Source organism: Colobus angolensis, unplaced genomic scaffold, assembly GCF_000951035.1.
Source record: "Colobus angolensis palliatus isolate OR3802 unplaced genomic scaffold, Cang.pa_1.0 Scaffold6, whole genome shotgun sequence".
Taxonomy (NCBI): Eukaryota; Metazoa; Chordata; class Mammalia; order Primates; family Cercopithecidae; genus Colobus; species Colobus angolensis.
This window is the reverse complement of record NW_012119598.1, coordinates 11,987,057-11,999,145: the sequence shown is the minus strand read 5'-3', so window position 1 is coordinate 11,999,145 and position 12,089 is coordinate 11,987,057. Positions and strand designations below refer to the sequence as shown.

General features: G+C 43.5%; 1 protein-coding gene across 3 annotated transcripts in view; it reads left to right on the top strand.

The window, feature by feature from the left end:
- The window catches only part of NEDD9 (neural precursor cell expressed, developmentally down-regulated 9), a 200,788-nt gene that overhangs the window by 144,680 nt on the left and 44,019 nt on the right, over positions 1-12,089 (top strand). For 2 of the 3 annotated variants that reach the window (XM_011962690.1, XM_011962688.1), the window contains exon 1: positions 7,839-8,016. The exons of the other annotated variant lie outside the window; for it this stretch is intronic. In XM_011962690.1, coding sequence (XP_011818080.1) covers positions 8,005-8,016 — 12 coding nt within the window. In that variant the 5' untranslated portion in view covers positions 7,839-8,004. Of the gene's footprint in view, positions 1-7,838; positions 8,017-12,089 lie in introns of those variants that run through there. 3 annotated transcript variants of the gene reach the window in all.

Sequence of the window (12,089 nt, the reverse complement as noted above, 5' to 3'; positions counted from 1 at the left end):
TAAGAGGGGCCTAAGACATCCTATTTTAGTACTTCACTCTTGGGAGAATTAAAAGCCACCTCAAAGAGACAGAAGGCGGAGAGCAGCAGGAAGAGGGCTCAGTAGGAGTGGTGGTTGTAAGGCGCTGCACAGCGATAGCCTGCTCAAGCTCAGCTGAGTGGTAAGAGGCACCAGGCCCTCGTCAAGTCTTCACAGCGTGGAGATCCACCACATTGCTGTAACCTGGAAGATCTAGAGAAACCGCTTCCATTCTCTGCTGCCTAGCGCCCCACCCTCCCCAGGCAGCCTGTCCTTGAGAGCGAAATGAGTTAGGAGGGAACCAAATGAGAAGAAATTCAGGGATCATGAGTCAAGGAGCCTTTTTAGAAAACACTACCCTCCATCTGCAGAAACAAGTTTCTTTTTTTTTTTTTATGAGACGGAGTCTCACTCTGTCGCCCAGGCTGGAGTGCAGTGGCGCAATCTTGGCTCACTGCAACCTCCGCCTCCTGGGTTCAAGCGAATCTCCTGTCTTATCTTCCTGAATAGCTGGGACTACAGGTGTGCACCACCACGCCCAGCTAATTTTTGTATTTTTAGTGGAGATGGGGTTTCACCATGTTGGCCAGGATGGTCTCAATCTCCTTACCTTGTGATCTGTCCACCTCGGTGTCCCAAAGTGCTGATCCCAGGTGTGAGCTTACAGGTGTGAGCTGCCGTGCCTGGCCTATTATTTTTTTTTTAATATTGCCTTACCAAGTCTTTCAGAAAATTGAATGTATTCCTAGGACACTGTTGCTAAAGAGGTAGCTGAGGGTAAGGTCGGGTAGCCTTCACGAGGTCTCTTGTGCCAAAATATTAGTGGAGAGAAAGTGAATGAAAGCCCCATTTCACAGCATGTAAGGAATCAAGCGTTAAGACTGTTCTTAGGCTTTTCTCTAATAATAGACTTTCATTCATTCCAAGAGCTTGACCACTCCAGCAGATAAAAGAGGTTTATTGCCTTGAAATGAGAAGAGCTCTTTCCCTTGCCTTCTGAGAAGTGGCTTATTTTTTCCCCCTGTTGAATTCAGTGAAGGCAGTGTGCACAGAAAAGACACAGGGCTTTGAGAGGACAAAAGATGGGATGCAGTCACCTGCATAGGTGCAAAACAGGATACAACAGAAGAAAAGACAGGACCCTCTTCTATAAATTGCTCGGAATCGCGTTGTGGAGAAGCAACTCCCACAAAGGAAACCGTGTAAGGCAATACCAAGCACTGAATGGTGTGTCATACACGTAAAACTGACTGGAGATCATATGCAGATTTTTTTATTTTTATTTTTTTAGAGACAGGGTCTCACTCTGTCTCCCAGGCTGCAGTGCAGTGGCACAAACACGTCACACTGCAGCCTCGACCTCCTGGGCTCAAGTGATCCTCCCCACTCAGCCTCCTAAGTAACTGAGACTATAGGTATGCACCACCTCAGCTGGTTAATTTTTATTTTTATTTTTATTTTTGTAGAGATGGTATCTCGCTATATTGCCCAGGCTGGTCTCAAACTCCTGGGCTCAAGCAATCCTCCTGCCTTGGCCACCCAAAGTGTGCGGATTACAAGTGTGAGCTGCCGCTGGGTGCAGTATGGATGAAGATCACTTTAAATGGGTAGATTCCATGGCCTCATACTAAGCCTACTGAGGCTCATACTTAAAGGAGAGAGGCCTAAGCATTCCTTATTGTTTCTTAAGGGAAATCGGATTTGGGAAGCACTGACTTAGGCCACAGGTGATGAGAGTCCAGAGATACAGGGGAAGATTGGAAGGAGGAGAGCAACAATGGAGAGATTTTTCTAGGAAAGCTTTTATAAAGAAGATGGGGTACAAGTGGGAGGCAGAATGGGATGTAGGTAAGCAGAGCCACAAAGGGCGGCAGAGTGATGAAAGAAGAAGTACATACACACAGGCTCGAACGTGCAAGTGAGTAAGGGGTGTGTGTGCTTGTATTTACACTGCTGCATCAGCCCTCCTCACAACTCAAGAGCAATACCTGTTTCTTAGTTGAGCTTAGTCCCACTAGGGTGGAGACTTGACCTTATTGAGCAGACAAACATGTGCCCAGATAATGAAGTGCATTAATTCATTCATTCATATGAAGAGAGGAAGCCTTTGGCGGCAGTATAGCTCCATGGTCAGGGCCACACAGACTCAGAAACCAGAAAACCTGGGTTCATAAACCAAACGTGCCATCACCCTGTAAGTTGGCACATGCTGTAGAACTTCTCCAGTCTTGGTTTTGTGAAGTGTAAAGTAAGAGCAATACAACCTACCTCACAGGGCTGTTACGTGAGATGAATATTAAATGGACTCATGCTTGTAAACATCTGGCACAGGGCCTGGCACCTGGGAGGGTTTCAGTGAAGGCTGAATGAACCAAGGGTCAGTTAGATGGAAGGAGAAAACCAAGGGTCAGTTGGATTGAAGGAGAAAACTCTCAATGGCTGGTCTTTGGGGAGGTTTCTGGAGACTTGCAAAAGACTGGAAAAGTTGCTGCCTCTAATTATTTTTGAAATAACTTTGGTATATGTAGATTGTTTTTAAAAACTATGTCAAACTAGAAATGATAAAACATGGCCCTAGAATGGTTCCTTTTTAGGACTGGACTTGTTCGTCTGGTCTAGCACTCACTCAGCTTCCAGATTGTTCTCCTGTAGATGTGGAAAGATCTGTACTTTATTCTGAACTCAGGCATAGATGTACCTTGCACTAATCTAGAGTGTGGGTTGGCAAACTTCTAGAGACAACCATATAATACTTTTTCTTTGGCTTTGGGGGCTTTGCCATCTCTGTGGCATCTGCTCAGAGTCTGCCATTACAGCTCAAAAGACATCCCTACATGAATAGGGATGGCTGTGTTCCAATAAAACTTTATTTATAGACATCAAAATTTGAATTTCACATCATTTTCATGTCTCATCTTTAGTTTTTTCCCCAACCACTTAAAAATGTAAAAGCTATTCTTGGCTCATAGACGCAGAACTAGCAACAGGCCTTGAGTTGATTCTGAAAAGGTGCATCCTAATACCATTTTAAATAAATGGAAAACTCACAGCGAAACTCAAACACACAGAGGAATATGTCTTCCCTGTTTCCTTCCTGGGCACCAAACAGAACCTCGTGACAAACATACGTTCTTTGAAGTTACATTTATCTTCTTACTCATTGATGCTGCAAGCATTTATGCACCTATAAGGTATACAACAGGACAGGGGACACGGAGATGAACAAGATACCACCCTGTTCCCCAGGAGCACATATCAGAGCTGGGGAAACAGACATCAAGAAATCATTATGAGACAACGTGGAAAGCCCTTATAATAGAGCCGTGTTCCAGTACAATGGGGGCATAGTGAAGGGAGGGAGGAATTAGTTCTGAAAGGGCGAGGTGGGTAGGGTGGGGGTTGTAGACAAGGATACACAAAAGAGTTAGTGTTGAGGCCAAACGTGACAGCAGAAGAGTGAAGGGGGTTCATTCTCAGCAGAAGGGCCTGCCTGTGCAAGTCAGGAAGGTGCAAGCCCGTCTTGGAATCAGTAAGTTCCCCCAAACCCCACACTCCCAAGTATGGTTAGAGTGTGGGATGCGGGTGGGGGGCAGAGGGAGAAAGAAAGGGTGGATTCAGATGGTGGTCCACACCAAAGTGTCTGGATTTTGCTTGCTAAGCCATTGAAGTGTCATTAGAAGTTTTTAAACGTGCTGGTAATGTGATCGGCTCTGTATTCTAGGAATTAAACATGTAGTGATCAATGTGGAAGATAGATGACAGCAGGGAGTTAGGCAAAGACACTAAAAAGAAATCATTAGAATAGACCAGACCAAGAGATTCAGGGGCCTGACCTCACCGCTGATTGCTGTTATAACTCAAGCTGGTGGGGCCCTGTGTGAGGCACTCAACCTCTCTGAGCGACAGCTCTGCCCTCTCTATGAGTGACTGGATTAGGTGATTTCCAAAGTCACTTCCTGCCCTCACATGCTCTTCACTCTTTGCCCTTCACTCTTAGAGAGCAGTCACATGGGTTCCTTCCAAGTTGTCAACAGAAATATTTCTTCCTTCTAGCTTCCTCTTGATTTTTTGCTGTATTTATACCAGTGCCCAGTCGCAGCTGGAAAATCATTAGAATGGCATCTGGTGCCATTTCCCTGACTCCTGCCTGCACGAGCATCGGGAAGGAAGAGTGCTTGGTCGAGGAGCAAGCAGGTGGCAAGAATGACAGGCGGGGATGCCCGCCAGAGTGCTGGCAAGTGCAGGAGGTGGAGCCGGAGCCCCAGAGTTCTAGCCAATTTTAGGAGGGTGTCTATAGGAATACTAGGGCTGCTGCCTAAATCAATTACATAGCCCAGTTTAAATATCATTTTTGCATCGGATAGTAATAAATGAGGAAGGGAATTATTTCCGTATTCACTGAGACAATTTGTGTTTCCCTGAAGAGTTTTGAGGGAAACCTACTAAATGACACGAATAAAGTAACAACTATCTGCATTATTTAAGCTGCATTAAGACAGCCTGCTGTCCTTGAGTGTTTAACAAAACAGAGAGAAATAGATTACTCCCTGCTCAAAACACCGCAGAGGCTTCATGTCACACTCAGGAAAAAATCCAAGCTCCCGACCACCTACCTCTCTGAGCTCATCCTCTCCATCCAGCCCTGTGTACACCACGCTAAGCACACCGGACAGCTTGCTGCTCTTAGACACACTAAGCTCATGCCTACTTGCGGGCCCTTTCCCTGGGTCACTTCTGTCCCGAATGCTCATCCCCCAGATCTCTGAGTGGCTGGATCCCTCAAATTATTCAGATTTCTGCTTAAATATCATCTCCTCAGAGGAGCTTCCCTGACCACTTTATCTAAAATAATACACATCCTGTCCCACCCGGATCTGTTTTCCTCTAGCCATTTTCCCTGCTTAATTTTTCTTCATAGCATGTATCACTGCAAATCATATTATACATTCATTTAATTATTTTCCTCAACTCTCACTAGACAGTAAGCTCCATGAAGATGGGAACTTTGTCTGGGCTACTGCTGTGTCCTCCCCTCCTAAAAATGTACCTGGCACATGCTAGGTGCTCTAGTGACAATAGTTCAGTGAGAAAGCTGCTGTATGAAAGAATGACGCACAGAGGACGGGGTTCCTCCAACTTTTCCTCAATGCCTACCACACTTATCAACAGTAGTCTAACAGTAATACTAGTTATAATTAATACAATAATTAAACAATAATCTACAATAGAATATAACACTAATGTCATATAAAATATTAACAAAATAATATATCATAAATCTGATATTAATATTAAAATAATAACTAATACCAGCAATAAGAATAAGCAACCATTTACAGTCTTACAATGTAACAAGTACTACTAAATTCTATCCACATTATCTTATTTAATCCTCATTATGAGGCTAGCAGGTATGATTATTTTCTCTGTTTCATAGTGAAGGACATCAAAATTAAGAAGTTCAACTGGCCAGGCACAGTGGCTCATGTCTGGAATTCCAGCACTTTGGGAGTCTGAGGCGGGTGGATCACCTGAGGTCAGGAGTTTGAGACCATCCTGGCCAACCTGGTGAAACCCAGTCTCTACTAAAAGTACAAACAATTAGCCAGGCGTGGTGGCAGACAAATGTAATCCCAGCTACTTGGGAGACTGAGGCAAGAGAATTGCTTGAACCCGAGACGCGGAGGTTGCAGTGAGCCAATACTGCGCCACTGCACTCCAGCCTAGGCAACAAGAACGAAACTTTGTCTCAAAAAAAAAAAAAAAATTAAAATGTTTTGAGGTTCCAGCACAGCACAGGTTTACCTGATTCCAACACCCTTGTGCTTTCCTTTATGCAACTAACTATGTACTGACCCAAACCTTCTTGAAATGAACTTCCGGACATGTGTCTTAATTACCTTACAGGACAGAAACAGGAAAGCAGGAGGGCCACTTGTTGGGAACCAAGCCTTCTAGCCAGAGAATGAAATTACAAAAACCCCCAGCACAGACTTTTGGAAACTGTTTGCAAACATTAAAATAGAATAGGATAGCACTCATTTATTCAATGATACTCATCAAACAAAACAGAAAGAGGATTCAGCTTGACCACTTAGGAAGCCAAAGGAATGTTATCTAGATCTCTTGGAGGCCACAAGACTCATCTTACAGATGGGAAGGGCTTCGAATCATTGTCCTCCTTTATCCAGGCAGACACCAAAAAAACGATTTCCTGCAAACTAACGACTTTCCAGTCAGTCTGCAGGATTCTTAGGGAGATCTTTACAATGCAATATGCTGCATGCTTAATATGTGTTCAGAAAGGCCTTGCACATTTGCTCAGGCTTATTTTTGCTCTAAGGACAAATGAGGAAAAGCAAGGCCTAAGACAGGTTGGAACAGGTATGTCAACCTCATTAGAATGGCCTGGGGGGTCACGTCCCTGGAATCGGTGCCACTTTGAACTGCAAACGAACCTGCCAACCCTGCATCTGGAAACCACTTTTGTAGGACAGCTGCTCTCTCATTCCTTTTGCTTAGATCATAAAAGTAGAGTTTTCATCCATTGGGAATCTGTGTGTTAGAGGCGAAGGGAATCAGATTCTGATCCAACTTGGTCAGGAAAAAAAATAATAATAATAATAAGGGCTGATTTTTCCATCCAAGTCATGTAGTCTGGTTGGAGTGCATCCCACTCGGGGACAGCTATTGTCTGGATTCACCAAGTCTCAGTCTTGCCCAGGAAAAAGGAATTTTTCGCCTCACTGCTCTATCCTTGAGAAGAGTTGCAGAAGGTGACCATTTCTGTTTTCTGGGTGATTCTCTTTCTCTATAGAAATCCTAAAGTGGAACCTTTATAGAAATTATGTTCTGTGCTGACTGGTCTTTTAAACCAGGCTCATCAAACAGTGGGCATTTTCGTTTCCTTGGATAATAAGTGTTGTGGGTTAATGGGTCATCCTCAGGACAGAGGTCAGAAGGAAAAACACTGCAGCGTTCAAAGCTGGAGCTAGAAATGCCAGCCGTCAAAAAACACAGAACTCAGTGGACGGTGATGATGTATAGGGCGTGCACTGGTCAACCCCATCTGAGAGGTCACATCTAACCTTTATCCTCAGCAAAGCCACTGAAGGTCGCTCAATATGTGTGACCTGCAACTCTGAGGCCCTGGTGAGAAGCTGTCCAGGAAAACGCTGGGTGCGTGTGCTAGAGGGTTCCTTTTCACTAAGGGAGAATTGTCTTCCAGCTCCTTGTAGACTGACATCGCGAAGTACTTTGAACGTTGAAAAGAACAAAAAAAGCAAACAGTCACACACACACAAAAAGGAGGCAGGAGGAGGGGGAAAGAAAAAGGGACAGAGAGAGAGAGAGAGGTATCAGCAGGGGTGGTTAGTAAAAAGGGGCCCGGAGACAGAAAACCTTTTGTTCCCGGAGTTCGTTTCATGTAGAGATTGTGAGGTGAATGGCTTTGAAACGAAATGGGTTTATGAAGGAGTTGCTAGATCACAGGAAGCGCGACTGTCAGACTGCTTTTGTGAATTCAGTTTCTTTAAAATTTGGGTTAATCTTAAAAAGAATGTATCTCCTTTTCCTGTTCTTTCTCTTTCTTTCTGTCGTCTCCTTTGGCGGGGGCGGGGGGAACAGAGTAAGGTTCAAGACGGCTCCCCACTTTCTGTTTTATTTTCCACCCTCTGATAGAGCAAAAAGAAGAGATCACATTACAAGTTCTTTGTCGGTTTTTCAGAATTAGGGGTGGGCAGGGCCTGAGCATTACCTTGTCCCACTAGCCAATGGCGGGGCGGCATGCAAATGAGGTCCGCGATCAGCCTGCCTCAGTCACAACAGTGAGCTCAGAGACTTTGGGGAGGCGCTGCGACTGACAAGCGGCTCTGCCCGGGACCTTCTCGATTTCCTCTAGCGCTGCACTCAATGGAGGGGCGGGCCCCGCAGTGCTTAATGCTGTCTAACTAGTGTAGGAAAACGGCTCAACTCAACGCCGCCGAAATGAAGTATAAGGTAAGAGAGTGCCTTTTACAGGTTTCCTTGCAAGCTGAAGGCTGTGCCTGCGTGTGTGTGCGTGTATATGCGTGTTCCCTACTGTGACAGTCCCTTGTGTCTCCCGGAGAGTTCTAAGATGGGTCTCGGTCACTGAGGTTGGCATGTAAGCAGGCAAGCAAAGACCCGGTCTTTGAGACTCATTCCAGGGGTTCACAGTACACCCGAGTCCAATTGCTCTGAAAGTTGCCGGGGAAATACCTCGGTGAGAAGTTAAGACTTGGAGCCGCTTCACAGCAGCCACTGGAGATCAGAGGGTGTCTGACTTGAATCGCGGCAGGCATTGGCTCAAGTCTCCTTGGCTTCCCCAGGCCTGGCTTCCACTGCCCTGGGGAGCCGTAATAAGGGAGGAATGAGGACTGCATAGTCTCTCTCAGGCTCTTAGTGCAAAGTTTTCCAGCCTTTCCTTTAATCGTTTGGTCTTGGAAAGAGTATGCCATATGCACTTTTGGTGGGAGAAATTAAAAGCGCAGATTACACAGCTGAGGATGGAAAATGTTGACATCCTTATGTGATATTGGATGTAGGAATAAATAAGTATGAGCCATTTCTTGAAAACATTTTTATTGGAGTTTGAATGGGGTGAGAGTGTGAAGGCTCAGGCTGGTTCACTGTACCTGAAAGCTTACCGAGTGTCATAGTCGCAGTACTTCAGCAGCGTTATTTTCCAATGCATTCTACACCATTGTTTGTGTATTTTTCTTGCCAAAAGGATTTTTGACTTGCTCCACATATTCCCCCCCCCTCCTTTTTTTTTTTAAAGTCACTCCCATCTAAGGAGGCAAGCAGCTTCCAGGGGACACAAAGAAAGCAGACTGCAATGAATTGGGCATGGATTTTTCTTGAATGATGAATAGACATGAGTGCTAGTATTACTATTTTATTTTATGCTATTTTAAGCAAAAGTGTTATTATTAAGGTGGATTTGGGCAAGGGTGCTAGGCTTTCGGATTGACAATTTATATTAACTGTATACTAGCTGGAAGCTACTTCGCTTTTTTTCTAAATTTTTCTGGTCCATCCTTTTTTGATGTAAGGTTGTAAATACTTGGTCTAGCTGATAGCCACTGACTAGCCTTAATAATAAAGCTTTTGTTCAAAAACTGTGAATCTTATTCAAAAGCTTTAATCTAAATGTCGAAAGTCTTTATTGTAATGCCTACGTTACCACTGTCTGAAGACACGGGTATCAGCTATTTCTGTTTTATCAGTTTTCTATTATCTTCTTCAGTAGGGAAGATCAGAGGAAAGGGTTATCCTGAAGACTGTTAATATTTGACTTTAGGATGCAACCAGAAACAAATCCCTCTACCTGGCAGGAAAGCTATGTTTCTTAAAGTGGGTCACCCCATATTTCCTTATTTAGAACAATGATAGGACCAGATACTACTCAGCCTGGAGTGACTTTTTTGCTCCTTCTTTCCTTGTTATTGAATAAGAACTGGCTTGCAGAATAAAAGAGAAAGTATGTTCATGTGTCTATTATTGGAAAGTATAAATGGCTGAAATTAACACTGAGTGCCGTAATCTAGAAAGTGACGAAAGTGACAAAGTCTCAAGTCACTTTTATTCAATGATCTCATCGTGTTTAGCTTTACTCTTTATGGAAAGAAAATCTAAAGGCAACCGATAAAGTGACTGACAATGTAAACTGCAGTTGGCATTCATGGAGAAACCTGCTTCTCCACTGGGCCTTACTGGTGTTGAACACTTTGCCAAATGATGCAAATACACGATTTTTATTAGCCTGTGGGCAACTTCACCAGCAAAGAAGTTAACTTCTCTGACCGGACAAATGACTTACGCCCTATGATGACTACTAAATCAACCAACAACTGAAGAAATCCACTTTCCTTTTTTATAAAGTTTTCTTTCTCTCTCTTTAATAATGAACAACTTTACTTCAGGAAAGGATTTTGTTATTGTAAGTAGAGGAGAGACACAAAGGTAATGAAGTAACATTAATTGAGACTTACTGTGACAATACAAGATTGTCATAGTCAACTCTCCCAATAGCTCTATAAGGTGGGTATTATTTTTATACTCAATTTCAAATGACACAGAGAGGCTAAGTAATTTATCTAATGCCACACAGCTAGAAAGTGGTGAGCTGGGATTAGAACTAAGGCGATCTGGCTGCAGAACTCACAACTTGAACCACTATTAAGAGAAAGAACCATCGTTGACCTCTCTAAAATATGGCTAGTGTTTTCTTTTCCCAGAAAGTTTAAGACTATTTCATCCCAAGTATTCCTGCAGGATAATTTCTTTTTAAGACAGTAACTCTACAAAGTAAAATGAAATGCACGCTTGGCAGTTATTTGTTTAACTTGAGCCACTTAGGTAGTAAAACCAGATAATTATTAGATTGTAAAATCCTGGAGACAAGAATTATCTTTAAAATACTACATTGCTCTATGCACTGTAAATTTAGCACAGATCTTAAAATGTTCACTGAAAGACTTACGAAACAGGCCGTGTAAGATTTTTTGTCGTTGTTAACCTGATTATCTGGTTTGGCTGCCCCAGGGATCACAACTACGGAACAACAAACCTTCACTTATTTTGCACTTAACACACACAGCTTCAGGCCAGGCAGCAACATACTTGCAACAATCCTGAGAACTGTGGAACGTAAGCTATTACTCCGGACAGATATTTCTGGTTAGTACATATCTAGTCTGTCTTTATTTCCCTATATGTTTTTTATTTGTCCACAGGAAGGTTGCAGTCACTATCATATGTACTTAATTTTCCATTTCTCTTAGAAGGGATTCAGTCTGTGGTTATGTGATAGTAAATTATGGGGGCTTCATTTATTAAGAGTTTTCTACAAAATCCCCTTCATATACAGAGCATGTTCTTAATTGGACGGGGGCTGGGGGTTAGGGGATTGCCCCATGGCCTTAGTTTGCTTACCCAGTGAAGGCTCGCTCCTTAAGGTCTGGAGGTGGATGGCTGTGCTGTTTGCCGGGAGGGTGATGGAAAGGTCTCTGAGCAGCTGTGTTTGAGCAGAAGCCCCGAGAACCCGCCCCGTTTGTGCCTGCCAGGCCCGAGGCCCCGCCCACCTCAGGCCCAGCCCTGGCGGGGGCTCAGCAGCCACTTGGCCTGGCCGCTAATGGCTGAGCGGAGATGCTTTTGTGACTTTGCCAAATTTCTGAGCCCTTACGTGCCTACATTAAAATTCTAAATTATTTATCTCGTCTGCCATGCAACAAATTCATTCTTTAACGTTTTGACTGAAGAAAAATTACAGACGGAACTTACAATGCCATTAAGAAAGCTGCATTCTGTAAGTCAGAGCCCTGTGTTCTGGTTGAATGGAGTAGATCAGGGAAAGGAGAACCTGTGTGCTGAGAAACCGTGTGCTTTGGAAGGGACTTTGAAAGTATTCGTATTTTCTCCAGCAAGACTGAGGAAAATAATGACAGAGGGTCTTTGATTTAGTCAATATGGTCATGTATAACCTATAAAATTCCCAATTATTTCCTTGCTTTGATATTTTGGTTTAAAATGCTTTATTTTTCTCTATATGATTTTTGCAACCAATCCAAATGTAGGACTCCTGCCCTTTTCCTTTTTAAATCTTGTATGAGATCTATGGATTTAAAAGCACTAAAACATGCTTGGAAAAATATCAACTTGGTTATTTATGTATTTATGTATTTATTTAGCAAACCCATTTGCAGAGCTAAATGACTTAACTACACAGAGATAAAAGCCTTTAGAGAACTGAAGGTGCCTGATAATACCAAATTTAGCAAGTTGCACAGTGCGTAACATACCAAGGATTCCTTTAGCATCCTTTCCTTGCTGGGATACACGTCAGTCCAGTCCTGTTCTCAGAATTCAGTGACTCCCTGTCTCTCCCTTCACTTCAGTGTTCTGAAAAAAAAAACCTCCCCCCCAACTTTTTTTCCTTTTTTTGATGTTGAGTTTTACTCTGTTGCCCAGGCTGGAGTGCAGTGGCACCATCTCAGCTCACTGCAACCTCTGCCTCCTGGGTTCAAGCGATTCCTCTGCCACGGCCTCCT